Genomic DNA, 17,292 nt, shown 5'->3' with positions numbered 1-17,292 from the left:
AAATCATTATAGTGGTTTTAAAATTTGTATTATGCTTGTTAATTTCTTAGAGTGAAATTAATGCATTCTAAATTTCTTTCATCTATTTTTATTCTATAAAGTTTAACGCTATGACGTTTTAATCTATCAATTATTTTTGACATCATTCGTCATAGTTTAACATTTGGTATTTTTAATTTTATAATAGCTAAATATAATTTTGATAGTGTAGCAGTTACATATCAAACCAAATTGATATAGGAATAGTTCACATACTTTTACTTAGAATTTGAGCTTTTCTTGCATTGTTTATAATGATTTATTGTTGTAATAAATATCAAAGTATAAGATTTATGATTATATTGTCAAAAAAGTCTTTCAGGTGGTGTGATGCATCATTATTTTATATGATATTTTTTTATTCTTTTATTATATAAATTGTCTTAGCACTGATCTGCAACAATTCAAGATGATCGTGATCATGAACTAAAACAAGTGCTGAGTTTGTCACTTGATTAGGAAAACCGTTAAAGATTTGAATATGAGAATTATGAAAGCATGAACAGATTGGAAAAACTTTTGGCGATTCCACTGAAACAAACCTTTTGACTTTTGAATTTTGACTTTGGCACCTCACGGCACGGGAGCGAACGATCCTACGCTCCGGTTCGCTTAATATCTCTGGATCGCGAGCCGGGTTGCGATCATCGTTGGATCGGCTCACCGACTCAGCGAAAGTTCGTGGAAGAGAAGACAGGAAGCTTCACAGCACTTTTAAACACCACCCCCTCATAATTCTTCCCCAGTTAACGCCTCATCTGTTCGAGTTCCTTCTCCCAGCGGCGACATATCTTTCGCTCTTCTTTCGTGGTCGACGGTTCCGCCATATTGTTTCACTGTGCAAACTGCAGCTCATCGGCGTCGATTTGTACTCCTCTGGTCAGCCTTCCCTTCTCTAAAACCCTTGATCGAAAATTTCGAATCCGTCCAAGTTTCGTCTCCTTTTCTACATCACTGTTTGTTTTTGTTTGGAATTTCCAGTTTTACATGCTATGTACATTTTATATTCTCTCTCAAAGATGTGTTCTTTAAATTATGTTCGCGTATCTAAAATGTTAAGTCAAGTTCAGCCTATCGCAATTGCGATGACTAAAGTTAGACTTCCAAGTTTAATAGATTACCAGAACATTAAAGTACTAAGCACATATATGTCTCATCTCCTGCTTATTAGTGGATGGAACTGAATAGTCAAATGTTTGAATCATCTATAAATAAAGACACAAATATGAAATATAAGAACAATGCAAACAAAAAAAATTTTTACTTAGTTTGAAACTTTGAGCTTCTACTTCACTACTTATGACTCTTTGATAAGTAACTTTTCGAAATCCACTATTTCTTACAAAGAGAATTACTTGACACAAAAGTAGAGATACAACTAGAACTAGAGAAGTGACAAAGTAGCTAAGAAAATGGACATAGTGTAAGCAGTTTTTGATAGCCCCTTCATTGTCCCTTTGCCCCTTATTTATAGGCCTTCAACTAGCCTTTATTCAACTTTCATTCTATTTCCTCAAAGTGAGTAAAGTCAATTGATTGAAGCTTCCACTGATCTCCTATTCATAATAGCTTTACCGGCAGCTCCTGTAGATTGAAACTACTATTAGTCGACTGAACTTGTTGAAGCTTCTAGAACACAAGCCTTTGTAACAGAATAATCATTCCATTGTGACAGTATAATCATTCTTCAGTCATCTCAATTTGCCATTAGTATAATGACTTTATACAAGTTTTGACATTATTAATCATTTAAATAGAATAACTATTTCGTTATGACCGTATAACCGTGTCTTTAGTTGACTCAACTTTCCGTCAGTTGAGTCAACTTGCTATCAGTCGACTGATTAGTTGACTCCCTTCTAGACATATCTCAACAGAAAATTTTCATTCACTTTTCATTTTACTTGAGTCAATTGATCAGTTGACTCAAGTCTTTGTCAAGTGAATGTTGCATTTATTTGACTATATCATCAACTTATACCACTTCTAAGGTTTAATCCTTACCTAAACCTAGTCACACGAATAACCCTTTGTGTAAGTGAACTCAACACTTATCTTCACCCAAAGTTAATTGCCAAGAGAATCCTCCTCCGAGACTTCTCATTCTAAAAAGTCTGGTTTGCTTTTGGATCTTCCATGTCTACCAAGCATTTGTTCGCCCTTTAAAGACTTCAAATTGTCAAGCATCTGATCACCCTTGACCTAATTGAACTTTTTTATTACACCTATAATATCCATACTAAGTAACTTGCACCTGCACACTTGACACATTATATTAGTAATCACAACACAGTCTAAATTAAATCTTTGTTTAAACAACAAAATCTTATGCTTAAAAACATGATTGCACCAATACTGAGGGTGAGTGAACTTGTGATGAACTATCCTGGAAGATGTTAATTTTTGTTATATCTGACTTTCATAATGCTTTAGTATATTGTTCAATATTTGGTTAAGAGTTTTTTTTTTTTGGTAGGGTTTGAAATCTATAAATGATGCGTTCTAAAACACAAAACAGAAAAAATGTATTAGGAAGCAGAACAGATATTGGTTGGGAATATGGAGAGGAAGTTGATAATGATTCAAGGAAAATCAAGTGTAGATTCTGTAAGGAAATCATATTGGGTAATGTCTTTCGCTTCAAACATCATCTAGCTTGTACTAAAAAAGATGTGAAAGCATGCAAGAGTGTGCCTGATGAAGTTATCAAACAAATGCGCAGAGTTTTAGACCAACAAAAATCTTCAAAAAGGAAATCGATGAATGATGAAGAGGAGGAAATGGTAGACTTGAGGGATGAAGCTGGTAAATTATTTTGCACAAGTGGCATTCCTTTTAGTTGTGCAAAAAATCGAGACTATGCAAAAAAGCTTGAATTGGTTGGAAAATGTGATTCGAAATTTGTAGCTCCTTCCTACCAAGAGTTTGAAAATTCTTCTCTAGAAAAAAAAAGGAAAACTACAACTGTTGTGCATGAGAAGTACAGATTTGAGTGGAAGAAGGGTTGCTCAATAATATGTGATGAATGGACAAATATGAGGGGAAGATCTTGCTGTAAGTTTTTTGTAAATAGTCCAATGGGTAATATGTTTTTGAGATCTATTGATACATCTGACTTTTCTGAAATGACTGTAAAAGTTTTTGAGGCGTTGGATAAAATAGTTGAAGAGGTTGGAGAGGAGAATGTTATTCAAGTGATAACTAACAATGATGCAAATTATAAGGTTGCTATGGAGATGTTGATAGAAAAGAGAAAAATGATTTTTTGGAGCCCTTGTGTTGTCCAATTGTTAGATGGAATTCTGAAAAACTTTGAGAACAACTTGTCACATCAAATAATTATTGATAAAGGTAAAAAGATTAGTACATTTATTTGTTCAAGAACCATAGTTATGTTTATCTTAAGGATGTTCACCGGAGGCAAGGATTTGAGCAGACCAGAAGCTACTCAATCTGCTAAAGCATATTTGACTTTGTTATCTCTTATTGATATGAAAGACTCACTTATTGCAATGTTTTCATCGGAGCAATGGAAGTCAAATGAATTGGCAATGACAAAAGAGGGAGAAGAAATACAACAAATAGTTATGGATGATGTATTTTGGATTGAGATAGTTGATTGTCTGAACTTTGCTCTTCCTATCATTGAAGTACTTGTGAAGATATATTCTGATGAGAAACCAAACATGGGATTCATTTATAAAGAGATGAATTGTGCAAAAGATAGTCTTCAATCTTTGAATAATGTAAAAAGGTACACTTTTTGTTCTAAATCTATAGTTACATTTTAATTTCTTCTATTTTAATTGTTTTTTGATCGCTTATATTTTGTATTATTGCCTTTTATTTTATTCAGGTGTGAGCTTATTCAGAAGACAATTAATGAGATATGGATTGCACAACTTCACCAACTGTATGTAGCAAGTTATCTATTGAACCCTCAATTGCTCTTCAATCCCACTTTCAATTTTCCTTCTGAAATTAATGAGGAACCTTCCACTTATTTAGCAAGAATGGTAAATTACTACGATGGTGATCTAAGCATGAATGCAGAAAAACTAAAAAAGATAGAGGGTCAAGTTGTTGATTTTTTTAAAGCTCAGGGATTATTTGGAAGTAAGGCTGCAATTTTGGAGAGAAATACAAAAGATCCAGCCAAGTGGTGGGATTCATATGGAAAGCATTGTCCTGAGCTGCAAAGGTTGGCGATTCGCCTATTAAGTTTGACCTGTAGCTCTTGTGGAAGTGGACAAAGTTGGAATGCATCTAAGCAGGTTATCATTTATATTGTTATTTAATTTTGATGGCACAGGAAATGAACATGTTTAATACGACTTGTCTGTTTTTTTAGGTTTACCTAAAGAAAAGAAGTCACTTGTATCAAAAGAAGCCGAATGATTCGTTTCTCCTCATTCAAAATTTTAAAACAAGAACTGACGAGCCAAAACTAAAAGATTTTGGGGCATTAATGCAGAAGCTGCCCTCAGATAATGAATTGATAACTGCAAAGGAAGTTCCCCAAGTAAGTGGTGCATATGTGTTGACCGATATGGTAGATTGGTCAAGTCTCAACACGCCGGAAACTCATATTGCTTTGTATACGGCGGTAACGGAAAATCATAAATAATATTGCTTTAGGGTAGACGCCATCATAAATAATATGTTTTGGCCAGAATTTGTTAAGTTTACATTTGTTTCCCATATTGCTACAACATTTCGGGAGTTCTCAAATTTTGGAATTTTTTGGCTTTCATCCAATGGTAACACATTCGTTTCATCCAATGATACGTTGGTTTAGAATACTCTATGTTAATAAATATTCGAAAGTCAAATAACTGATAGACGAAATTTTAATTTTCATTATCTTTTCTATAAAAAGTAATATCTGAAAACAAAAAACATTGAAACAAAAATCGCACACGATATTCCCGTTGTTTGAGAATTTTGGTTTTTTTAAATATCCCCTTGATAAAATTAGTAATGCGGTGAACTTAAAAACATTTACAGCTTCCGAGTGACGAGTCAGCTCGCGACGGGAATGTACGGCCGACTCAAGAGCCATCGCGTTGCCACTTCTCGCGTCAGCACCACGCCGGCCGACTCAGGATCCACTAGCCCGGCGTGGTGCTGCCTTCAGCCTTCAACCCGTCGCGCCCCACCATCCCTACCCCCTCCAACCCTAACATTCCCTTCGTGTCCTTCGACGTCGTCGTCGCCCAGGCCTTGTCCTCCTTCTCTTCGCGGCATCTGCTTCTAGCGGTGGATCCATCTCCTCTGGCTCTTTTGAAGACGAACCGCCGCTCCTCAAGGAGTTGGGCATCAACATCCCCCAAATCTAGTGCAAAACCGTCTCAATCCTGAACCCTATCTGATCTCGTTCGGAAACTAAGTCAGATTAGGGGTCGGTGATGAGGGCAAGAACGTTGATGGAGAGGGGACTTGGATCTAGGACTTGACGATATGTCGTGGGCTTTAGACCTTCGAGCAAAGCAAGGGGAGATGGTCAAAGACGGTACCCACAGACCTGCGCACACCACAGATAGATCGCACGAGAGAGTTAGGGTCAGATCCAAGGAAGGGGGTCCTGGCGCAAGCACTCCAACGCTCAAGTCAAAACTGGGACAAAGCCAAAAAGTGTCAGAAGCAGATGAATAGTAGAACTGCAGTAGATGCATGTGTGTGCATGTGTTCCTAGCCAACCAGGAGGACCTCTTTTTTATACCATCTTTTATAACCTCCGTAATAATGAGGCATCAGAGAATGTCTGGTGTCAGGGTATGTTGGATGAAGGAGGATGTACGATGGACTTCCATTAGGTAGAGTAAGGTTCCGTGAAATTCATGTGGCAGAATATCAGAATATTCTCTGACAAATAACCGTTATTCTCTAACAGGTAGTTATAATTCTCTGATAGAGTTGTTTCCTGGCAATAGTCCGACCGATGTTTGGGCCGACTCGGAGTAAACTAGGAGCCCTGTCCATGAGAAGTGAGGGATTGAACCCTGAGGTTTCGACCGACAGTAGATTGGGAGTCATGCCCATAAGAAGTGTGGGACTGAACCCTGAGGATCTAACTGGCGCTGAGGCCGATTGGGAATAGACTCGGAGCTCCGCCCATAAAAAGTGAGGGACTAAGCCCTGAGGTTCCCACCGACAGTAAACTGGGAGTTATGCTCATGAAAAGTGAGGGCCTGGGCCTGAGGGTCCTGTTGGATGTTGAAAGGAGACGAAGGGGCGTTGCTTCCCCTTCATCTCTCCTTTGTGCAAACGTCATGGAAACGAAGGGGCGGCCTTTTCCCTTTATCTTCCTCTTTCGTCTTATAAAAGGAGTCCAAGGTAATCAGAGAGAAATAAGGGCAAAGGAAAAGGGAAGGTGATCAGAGAGGGCATAAGAGCAGAAGCTCTGGAGGTGAATAGAGAAGCAAAGAAGAACATCTGGGATTTGGTTCGTGAAAGATTTCGAGGAGGTTCCTAGTGGTGATCTTCTCGGCGACAGAAGTAGTCTTCTCGGCGACATCTTCAGCGAGTTCTTCGGGAGATCAATGTAAGTCATTTACAGTTAGTTTCTATTTTCATTTCATGCTATATGGATCAACAATGGTATCAGAGCCAAAATTATGATTCTGAAAGCATGAAATTAACTGTGAAATGGCGACATTGTGATTTCGCAATAATCGTCAATGCTGTCAAAGTCGCGATTTCCTCCCGGACATATGATGGCAGAGGAGCGTCGACAATCACATTAAAATATCTGTGGAAGTCGGCTACGGGACGCCTCATGTTTATCGCGAGAAAGCTCGCGTTCTTTTTCTTTCTGTCGAGAAGAAGATTAACAGTACCTACTGTTCATCCGTCAATTGAATCGATTAACGAATCGATTCGATTCAATTGAATCGATTGAACTTCAAAATCGAAGCGAACAGTGCTTTAGTTTTTGACGAAACACAGTGCTTAGTCGATTCATGAATCGATTGAAAAAAAAATGAGAAGCACAGTGCACAGTTTAATTCGTTCTTTTCAATACATAAGACTTTAATTAAACTAGTGCATGTGTACAACTTTAATTAAATATATTTATTAATTAATTAAATACATAAGGAAATGTATTATTAATTAATAAATAAATATTTAATTAATTTATGGTTAAATTTACTAAAAATTAAACCAGACCAATTTGTGCAATCAAACCCAGGTCTGGTTTAAATTATTAGTTGATTTAAGCAGACCAGTTTGATTCAATGATACCTAGATCTGATTCAAATTATTTGTTGGTTTAACCAGTTCGGTTTATTATTGAATTAATTGGGGTGATCTTGATTACAGAAGTTGGGCTGATCAAATAAGACTAGATTAGTTCTGTTGTATCAGATTTGATCAAAAAGATTAGATTTGTTCTAATGGGTCAGATTTAATCCAATAAGCGATTGGACGAATCAAACGGACCTAAGTTTGATCAATAAGTCTGAGATTGACTCAAATGAGCTTAAACAATAACAGAACATAAATTTGAAATCTATGTCAAATTAGATTAGATCTAATGAGGACGATAGACTAAGCTTAAGATCCAGATTTCTGATTGACCGATACAATGTGTCAGTCACATAAGATTCCCCAAATAAAGAAAAATTATTTTTCTTTGCTTGTGTATTTTGTATATATTTGTTCTATATGTAGGAATTGAAGATGACCAGTTTTTGTTACTAGTCTGTTAGTTTTGTATTGACATCATGATTTTCAATTCCAGAACAATATACACGATGAATGGTCGCTATGAACGACAACATGAGCTATGGGAGGAGATCAAGAAGCTGGAATATGACTCGGATCACGGAGTCGGTAGGCTTATTGGTCGACTCGATTGGCTGTTCTGGAATCTAGAGCAAGAAGGGTATCCAGTCCAGGATAAAGAAAGAAGATGAACTCTGGTTTATTCATTATCGGAACATCTAAGGTAGATAGCATTCCAACTTTGGGATGATTCTGAAAGGCACATCTCATATTCAGAGATGTGCAGACAGTTACTTCATTTGGAATGGGGTTCTGAAGAATCTGAAGCGGATCAAGATCCTGAAGAAATGGAGGAGGATCCGGAAATGGATCCTCAAGATTTTGAGGAGGATCCAAATCTCGCAGAATCTGAGGAGGATCTAGAAATGGACCCTGAAGATTTTGAAGAGGATCCAGAGATGGATCCCGAGGAGGATGTAGAGATAGATCCTGAAGAATCATAGGAGGATCCTCAAGAGTGTGTAGAAGATCCAGAAATTGATCTGATGGATACATCTGAGGCTGATCCACCCATCATAGAGTCTGGGATAAACGGGATACAATTGCCCACTGCTCTAGCATTTATCCTAGTGGGAGTAGTGCTAGCCTATCTAGTTTACTAATGTTCTGTTTACTGTCGTTATGTACGAAGAGTGTTAGCTTATTTAGTTTTTGAGTCATGTAATAATTTCTGTTGTTATGTACGAACAGAATTATATAATGAAAAGTTATGTTATATGTTAACAAACTTGGAAATGATTAGTTCATTTCATGATATGATTAGTTCATATATCCATATGATTAGTTCATATGAAAAAAAATGATTAGTTCATTTTAATAATGATTCGTTCATTAAATGGGATATGTGTAATATGATTGATCAATGTTGATTAGATTAGAACATACAAATGATGAGTGGAAACAATGTTATCATTTGATTTTGTAAACTAACTCTAATTTACACTGAGTCAATAAATAATTGCACATATATGAATTACACTGAAATAATAAATAATGTGTTTATTTATGTAGATCATGACAACTAAAAATATTATAGCTAAACTCAATAAGAGTGAGAAATTATATGAGGATAACTATAAAATCTGGCACCTCAAGATACAATACGTTATTAAGGAACAAGAAGTTCTAGAGGTTGTAAATCAAATCATGGAAGAACCAGCTAATGGTTCTATAGCACAACACAGACGTGACCTTGATGCCTATAAGGCATGGAAAAGGAAGGACTCCATTGCTAAGGGAATATTGATTAGTTCAATGGTGGATAACCTGGTATTTGAGTATGAGCCATTACCATCGGCTCATGTTGTCTGGGTAGCCCTTAGAGAAAAGTAGAATGGAGTTAGTCTCAGTAAGCTCCGTCAGCTAACAATTAAGTTTGATAGCTATAAAAATGCTCAAATGTTACCATGGCCTAACATCTCAGGGAGATGGGTAACATGATTCGAGAGCTTAAGACTGCTGGTCATGCGTTGATCGATGAACAACAGGTTCAAGTAGTTATCCGTTCCCTTCCTGATTCCTGGGAAACGATGAAACATAATCTGACCCATAGTGAGAGTATCAAGACTTTCACCGATGTCTCACGCCATGTTGAACTTGAGGCGGAGAGGATTGAATCTGCAAGGATTTCTGGTCAAGCTTTTGTAGCTGAAGGTTCTAGTTCCAAGAATAAGAAAAGATGGTTTAAGAAAGGAAAGGGAAAAGGAAAGGAGGCTAGTGTTGTTACTGTTAAAAACCAACTCAAGAAGAAAGGAAAGAGATATGGACAAAGACCTATGCGCAAGTTGACCTGCTTCAACTGTGGCAAGAAGGGCCATTTTGCTCGAAATTGTACTGAGCCTAAAAAGGTAGATCCATTGTTATCTTCTTTCCACGAGCAATATGTTGCAAGTACAATATTGTTAGCTGATTCGTATCCTTTGTGGATTGTAGATTCAGGAGCAACGAACCACGTAACATGTGATCGAGCTACATATGTGGAGTACCGTCGGGTACCAGCTGGCAACAAATGGATATATATAGGAAACAATGCAAGAATTGAAGTCAAAGGAATTGACACTTGCAAGCTCAACCTACGTGGTGGGCGTACCTTGTTTCTACATGATGTCCTGTATGCTCCTGAGATTCGACAAAATCTGATTTCTGTCATTTGTCTTCTTGATTTAGGTTAAATGTAAATTTTTATAGGCGTTGTGTGAAACTTCGAATTAACTTTGTGTTAATTGGGTATGATTATGTAACAAATGATTTTATGGTTCTTGATGTAGAACCAAATAATAATGATGGTTGTTTTTCAAATATTGCTCTTACTAGTAATGCTGATGTTAATGATGAAATTTGACATGCTAGTCTAGGACATATAAGACAAGAACAAATGAATAGATTAGCTAAGGAGGGCCTTTTAGGCACTCATGCTAAGATTAACTTGTCTATATGTGAGCATTGTCTTACTGGAAAGACGACTAGAAAATCATTTGGTAAGACTATTAGGGCTGAATCACCATTGCAATTAATTCATTTGGATATTTATGGTCCAATGAATATGAAGGCTAGAAATGAGAGTTCTTATTTCATTATATTTATTGATGACTTCACACGTTTTGGTCATGATTATTTGATTTCTCACAAATCTAAAGCATTAGATTACTTTATTCGTTACTTGAACGAAGTTAAGAATCAATTGGAACATAAGGTTAAAACCTTGCGTACTGACCGTGGAGGTGAATATTTGTCTGATCAGTTTAAGACAATGTATAATGAGAAAGGGATTATTAGACAACTAACTATCCCTAGAACTCCACAGTAAAATGGGGTTCCTGAAAGAAGAAATATGACTCTTCTTGAAGTGGTTAGGTCTATGATGGCGCATGCTAATTTGCCAATCTCCTATTGGGGAGATGCATTATTAGTTGCGACCTATATACTTAACAAAGTGCCTTCAAAGTCAGTCTCATCTACCCCACATGAACATTGGACGGGCAGAAAACCGGATTTAAGTAATCTGAGACCTTGGGGGTCAACTACCTACGTTCATGATAAGACCCACAAATATAGAAAATTAGGACCCAGAGGTAAGAAATGCATCTTTATAAGATATTCTGAGACTTCTAAGGGTTATGTTTTTATTGGTGAGCGACAAGATGGAACCATTTCTGAAATAGAGTCAAGAGATGCTACTTTTCTTGAAACTGAGTTCCCAACACGAGGTGAAGTTGATAAGACAATTCCTCTATATGAGATAGAGGAGGAGGATAATGTTCCTTTATCAACAAATCAGGAGATGCCTGAATCTAGTCAACCTAGTGGAAGTAATTTGCCACTAAATGAGCTAGTTTCTCAACAGTCTAACCTACGAAGAAGTAGTCGTCAGATTATTCCTCAGAGAAGGTTTGATATTGAAAATGAGGCATTGATGATTCTGCCGGCTGATGATGAGAAACCTCGAACAGTTGAGGAAGCTTTGAGTTGCTCAGTTAGAAAAGAATGGAAAGTTGCAACGGATGAGGAAATGGAGTCAATGAGAAAGAATCAAGTTTGGGATTTAGTCGATCTTCCTCCGAGCTGAAGGGCTATTGGGAATAAGTGAATTCTCAAAGTAAAGAGGAAAGCAGATGGATCGATTAATCGATACAAAGCTTGATTAGTTGCAAAAGGATATACCCAAATGGAGGGTCTTGACTTTGAAGAGACATTCTCCTCAGTTGTGAAGTTTGTGTCAATACGTGTCATCCTAGCTATAGTAGCACAATATTATATGGAATTACATCAGATGGATGTAAAAAACAACTTTCCTTAATGGTAATCTTGACGAAGAAATTTATATGGTACAACCAAAATTTTATGTTGCTAAAGGCCAAGAGAAAAGAGTATGTAGACTAGGAAGTCTATATATGGGCTAAAGCAAGCGTCAAGATAATGAAACATAAGATTTAATGAAGTCATTTTATCTTATGGTTTTGAAATGATCAATGAGGATCATTGTGTTTACCTAAGAAAGGAAAAAGGAAAGTTTGTCATTTTATCATTATATGTTTATGATATGTTAATAGCTAGAAGCGACATAAAGTGTGTGATAGAAGTCAAATCCTAGCTCTCATCATAATTTGACATAATAGATATGGGAGAAGAAGAATACATCTTAGGACTGAAGATCATTAGAGATCGATCAAAAAGGCTTTTGGGTTTGTCTCAAGAAGCTTATATCACTAAGATGCTACAACACTTCAATATGTCAGATTGCAATATCGAACAGACGCCTATAGCGAGAGGTACTATTTTAAGCAAAAGTATGTATCCCAAGACTCTTGAGGAAATAGGCGAAATGAAGAAAAAAAATCATATGTCAGTGCTATTGGTAGTTTAATGTACACTATGTTGTGTACTTGTCCTGATATAAGCTATGGTGTTGGCTTAGTTAGTTGTTTCTAGTTAAATCCAGGATCGAGATATTAGAAAGCGGTAAAGAGGATATTTAAATACCTCAAAAGGACAACAGATTATGTATCTGTTTATTTTAAGGATCTAAGATGAGCTTGAGTGGCTACACAAATACAGATTGGGCAGGAGACCTTGATGACAGAAAATCCACATCAAGTTATACCTTCTTGCTAAACGGTGGCGTCATCTCATGGAATAGCAAGAAGTAGGCTTATGTAGCCTTGTCGACATTGGAAGCTGTGTGGCTTGCGCATCAGTTGTGCAACAACCTGTCTAGTTGAAAAAGGTTCCTAAAGCATTTGAAGATTGTTGAGGGCAGTGGGAGTCCTGTTACAGTGTACTATAACGACCAAGCTAAGGATCCCAAATATCATAGCAAAGGAAAATATATAGAATTAAGTATAATTTTGTAAGGGATATTGTGGACAAGAAAATGATAATTCTTGAGTATATCCCTACACGCACTATGCTTGCAGATCCTTATTCTAAGCCATTGACTAAAGAATCATTTCAAAGAATGGGAAGTCTTTGTGACTTTGTAAAATGTAACACGTTGTAAAATGTCATGATCTATTCAGTGTATAAGTTGTTACATTTCGAATAAAAGTCTCGATAAGCATGTTGGCAGATTGAGATTGGTCCACTCACATAGACAATCATCTCTATTTGTTAAGTACGAATAGAAGTAAGACCGTTGCTTATGGGACAGCTTATGTAGCTGTGAATAGAGACATACCCATAAGTTAAGGTCGCCTTGATAATTGTGTCAAGATGAGATCATTTATTTAATGATTGGAGTAAATGCACCTACCATTTACTGAATCTGCTTTAAGTCAGATTGGAATTCATATGTTGAATTCAGGATTGGACATTAGGTATATCTAGATCAAAATCTAAACGATGTTAAACTTTGAGAAAAACATGCGCTCTTTTTAGTAAAGAGAATAACTGTTGGAACTTTCAGGCCGCAAAAATCGCTTTTTGCGTTGCGGAAACCCCGAAGTTCCATGCCACCGGATCCGTGCAAAGATTAAAAGAACAAAAATTTCATGTACATGTTTTCTAACCTAGATCTACACTAGATCTACTGTTAAGGAGTTTATACCTTTGATGCGAAGCCCTTCGCTTATCCCGCTCGTCCAAGGTTCGCCGGATCTCAAGGGTGTCAAGTGAACACCCTTCTATGTGTATCCACACGAACAAAAAGGTAGAGAAGAAACCTTAGAGTGTGCTAGCACTCATGGAGGTTTCGGCCAAGGAGGAGGAGAGGGAGAGAAGAAGAAGCAAGGAGGAAGAAGATGGAGTTACAAAACAAAAATGAAACTCACAACCATTGAATGGTGGCCGACCACTTCATGAGGAGATTTAAACTACATGGAATTCCAAGAGTCACAACTCTTGATTTCCCTCATGAGGTGGCACACGCATAAACCAACCTTGATGATGTGGAACATCATCATTGGCCCACCTAATGCCAACTCACAAATGAGGTGGCAATGGTCAAGTCAAACTTGACCTTTCATCTTCCCTCTCAAGTCAAGTCAAACTTGACCACTTCTCTCCCATGGTTGATCAAATCTAACCATTGGTTCAAGTCAATTTTAATTTAATGAATTTCTATTCATTGAATTAAATTGACTCAATGAATCCAAGTCCAAATTAGACTCATTGAACACATGAATCAAATTGAGTCCAACTCAATTAGTTTAATTAGGATTACTCTTAATCCAATTTGGTTCATCACATGAACCTAATCCTCTTGGTTCATCAAATGAACCTAATCTCCATCTAATTGCCCTTTGTGTGTGACCCTATAGGTTCTTGTAACGTTGGCAATGCTCCTAAACCCATATAGAAGCATAAGTAATGAGCGGTATCTAGCAACACATCATTACTACCCAAGTTACAAAAATGTTGAGATCCAACATCACCTTATGACTACTAATTGTGACTCTTCACAATATATGACAAATGTCCTTCTATCCTTGACATCTAGGTTGATCAATTTGAGGCATAGACGGTGTCATCCTCTGATCAATCTAAATCTTGAACTCCAAGTAGACTCACTATAATAAAATGAGCTCAATATCTCATATTGACTCATTTGGGCATGGTCATGCACTTTGTGGTCTCACTCTATCAAGAATAAGGATGTCACTCCCGGTATATAGGAGGGATAGATCCCATCTACATCACTCACATCCCTCCGCATAATTTGTTACATACCCAGTAATCGCCTTTATAGTCCACCCAGTTACGGGTGACGTTTGACGAAGCCAAAGTATGCAACTCCTTATGTAGGGAACCATGGTGACTTCAGGTCCAAGGACTAATAGTCATACTAATAGCCACATGAGAAAGTATATGACACTCATATAACGATCCATGATACTTTCTCATGGCGGGTCATTCAGTATACATTCTCCAATGCATACCCATGTGTCAACTTGATATCTCTATATCCATGACTTGTGAGATCAAGTCATCGAGTTGACCTACATGCTAGTCTCATCGCATTAACATTGTTCCTGAATGTTAATACTTGACTAGGAATGATTAAGAGTAGTGTTCTCTATATCATCTTACTATCGATTCATCCAATCGATTGATATAGATAAGAACTTTCTACTCAAGGACACTATTATACTTAGTTATTTGGCACCAATACAAGTAAGTATAATAACCAAAAACAAATGCCTTTATATACATAGGAATATGATACAATGAGTCCATACAACAATCATCATATGATTGGCTCTAGGGCTCTAACTAACAATCTCCCACTAGCACTAATGTCAATCAGTGTAGGCTCTAAGGCCCAATGACCTAGTGTGACCATCATGCTTTCTCTGTGCCAAAGCCTTGGTCAAGGGATCTACGATGTTAGCCTCAGTGGGTACTCTGTAAATCTTCACATCTTCTCTATCGATAATCTCTCGAATGAGATGGAAACACCGTAGTATGTGTTTGGTGCGCTGGTGTGAGCGAGGTTCCTTAGCCTGCGCAATTGCTCCATTGTTGTCACAATAGAGCTCTATCGTATCGGCTATGCTATGAACCACCCCAAGCTTAGTAATGAACTTACGGATCCAAACTGCCTCCTTTGTTGCTTCTGATGCAGCAATATACTCGGCCTTTGTTGTAGAATCAGCAACTGTGTCCTGTTTCGAACTCTTCCAGCTCACAGCACCACCATTTATGCAAAACACGAACCCAGACTACGATCTATAATCATCCTGGTCAGTTTGGAAGCTGGCATCACTGTAACCCTTTATAGCTAGCTCATCATTGCCTCCATATATCAAGAAATATTCTTTAGTCCTTCTCAAGTACTTAAGAATATTTTTCACTGCTATCCAGTGACTTTCACCTGGATCTGACTGGTATCTGCTCGTCATGCTCAAAGCATACGAAACATCAGGATGAGTACATAGCATGGCGTACATGATAGATCCTATGGCTGAGGCATAAGGGATCATATCCATGCGGTCTCTCTCCTCTCTAGAAGAGGGACTTTGAGTCTTCGAAAGACTCACACCATATGACATCGGCAGAAATCCTTTCTTGGAATCCTGTATGGCAAACCATAGTAATACCTTGTCAACATATGTACTCTGACTTAGGCTAAGCAATCTCTTAGATCTATCTCTATAGATCTGTATGCCTAGAATACGGGTTGCTTCACTTAAGTCCTTCATTGAGAACAATTCCCCAGCCAAGTCTTGACAGACTGCAGCAAAGGAATGTCATTCCCAATGAGTAGTATGTCATCCACATACAATACAAGGAAGACAACTGTGTTCCCTACAACCTTCTTGTAGACACAGGGTTCATCTTCATTCATGATAAAATCAAACTATTTGATCGCATCATTGAATCGAAGATTCAGCTTCGAGAAGCTTGCTTTAGTCCATAAATGGACTTATGCAGCTTGCATACTCTGCCAGTATGTTGTGGATCTACAAAACCCTCAGGTTGTGTCATGTACACATCCTCGAGCAAGTTTCCATTCAGAAACGTGGTTTTGACATCCATCTGTCAGATCTCATAATCGTGGTATGCTGCAATAGCAAGCATGATCCGAATGGACTTAAACATCGCTACTGGAGAAAAAGTTTCATCATAGTCAATACCATGAATTTGCTTGAAACCTGTAGCTACCAGACGACCCTTATATATAAGTCCATCCATGTCAGTCTTTCTCTTAAAGACCCACTTACACCCAATGCGTTTTACTCCTTCAGGTGGATCAACTAAAGTCCATACTTGGTTGGTGTACATGAATTCCATTTCGGATCTCATGGCTTCTAGCCATTTCTCATAATCTGGTCTCATCACATCTTCCTGATAGGATGTAGGCTCATTCTCAATGAGCATAGCGTCATCATGGTCAGACAAGAGAAATGAGTATCTCTCAGGCTGACGACGTACCCTATCAGACCTGCGAAGAGGTATGTCTACTTGAACTGGTTGTTGTTCCTCAACTCCTTGTGGAACAATCTCATTATCCACAACACTTTGTGGTTCAAGTTCAACTTCCATCAAGGCTTCGTGCTATGTTCCATATCCTGAATTTCTTCAAGATTGAACGTACTTCCACTAGTTTTTCTAGAAATAAAGTCCCTTTCTAGAAAAATCCCAGTCTTAGCCACAACTACTTTGTGTTGACTGGGAATGTAGAAGTAATATCCCTTCGTTTATTTGGGATATCCTATAAAATAGCACTTATCAGATTTGGGTCCCAGTTTGTCTGAGACTTGACGTCGAACGTAAGCCTCATAACCCCAAATCCTCATAAAAGACACCTGGGCATCTCTCCCAGTCCATATACTATATGGTGTCCTTATCACAGCCTTAGATGGAACACGGTTAAGTATGAAGGTTGTTGTGTCCAGAGTATAGCTCCAAAGAGATATAGGAAGATCTGTGTGACTCATCATAGACCGTACCATATCTAATAGGGTATGATTCCTCCTTTCGGATACACTATTCCACTGTGGTGTTCCAGGAGGAGTGAGTTGGGATAGA

General features: G+C 37.7%; 1 protein-coding gene across 1 annotated transcript; it reads left to right on the top strand.

Moving 5' to 3' along the window:
- Window positions 1-689: 689 nt before the first annotated feature.
- LOC122009670 lies at window positions 690-4,797 on the top strand. The gene is made up of 4 exons (XM_042565923.1): window positions 690-918; window positions 2,516-3,793; window positions 3,896-4,313; window positions 4,391-4,797. Exons 2-4 carry the CDS (start codon window positions 2,532-2,534, stop codon window positions 4,664-4,666), a joined length of 1,956 nt encoding a protein of 651 aa, XP_042421857.1. The 5' UTR covers window positions 690-918; window positions 2,516-2,531; the 3' UTR covers window positions 4,667-4,797.
- The last annotated feature ends 12,495 nt before the right edge of the window (window positions 4,798-17,292 follow it).

This window comes from Zingiber officinale, chromosome 8A (assembly GCF_018446385.1).
Source record: "Zingiber officinale cultivar Zhangliang chromosome 8A, Zo_v1.1, whole genome shotgun sequence".
Lineage (NCBI taxonomy): Eukaryota > Viridiplantae > Streptophyta > Magnoliopsida > Zingiberales > Zingiberaceae > Zingiber > Zingiber officinale.
Note: the sequence above shows the minus strand (reverse complement) of the source record. Positions and strands in the feature narration are given on the sequence as shown.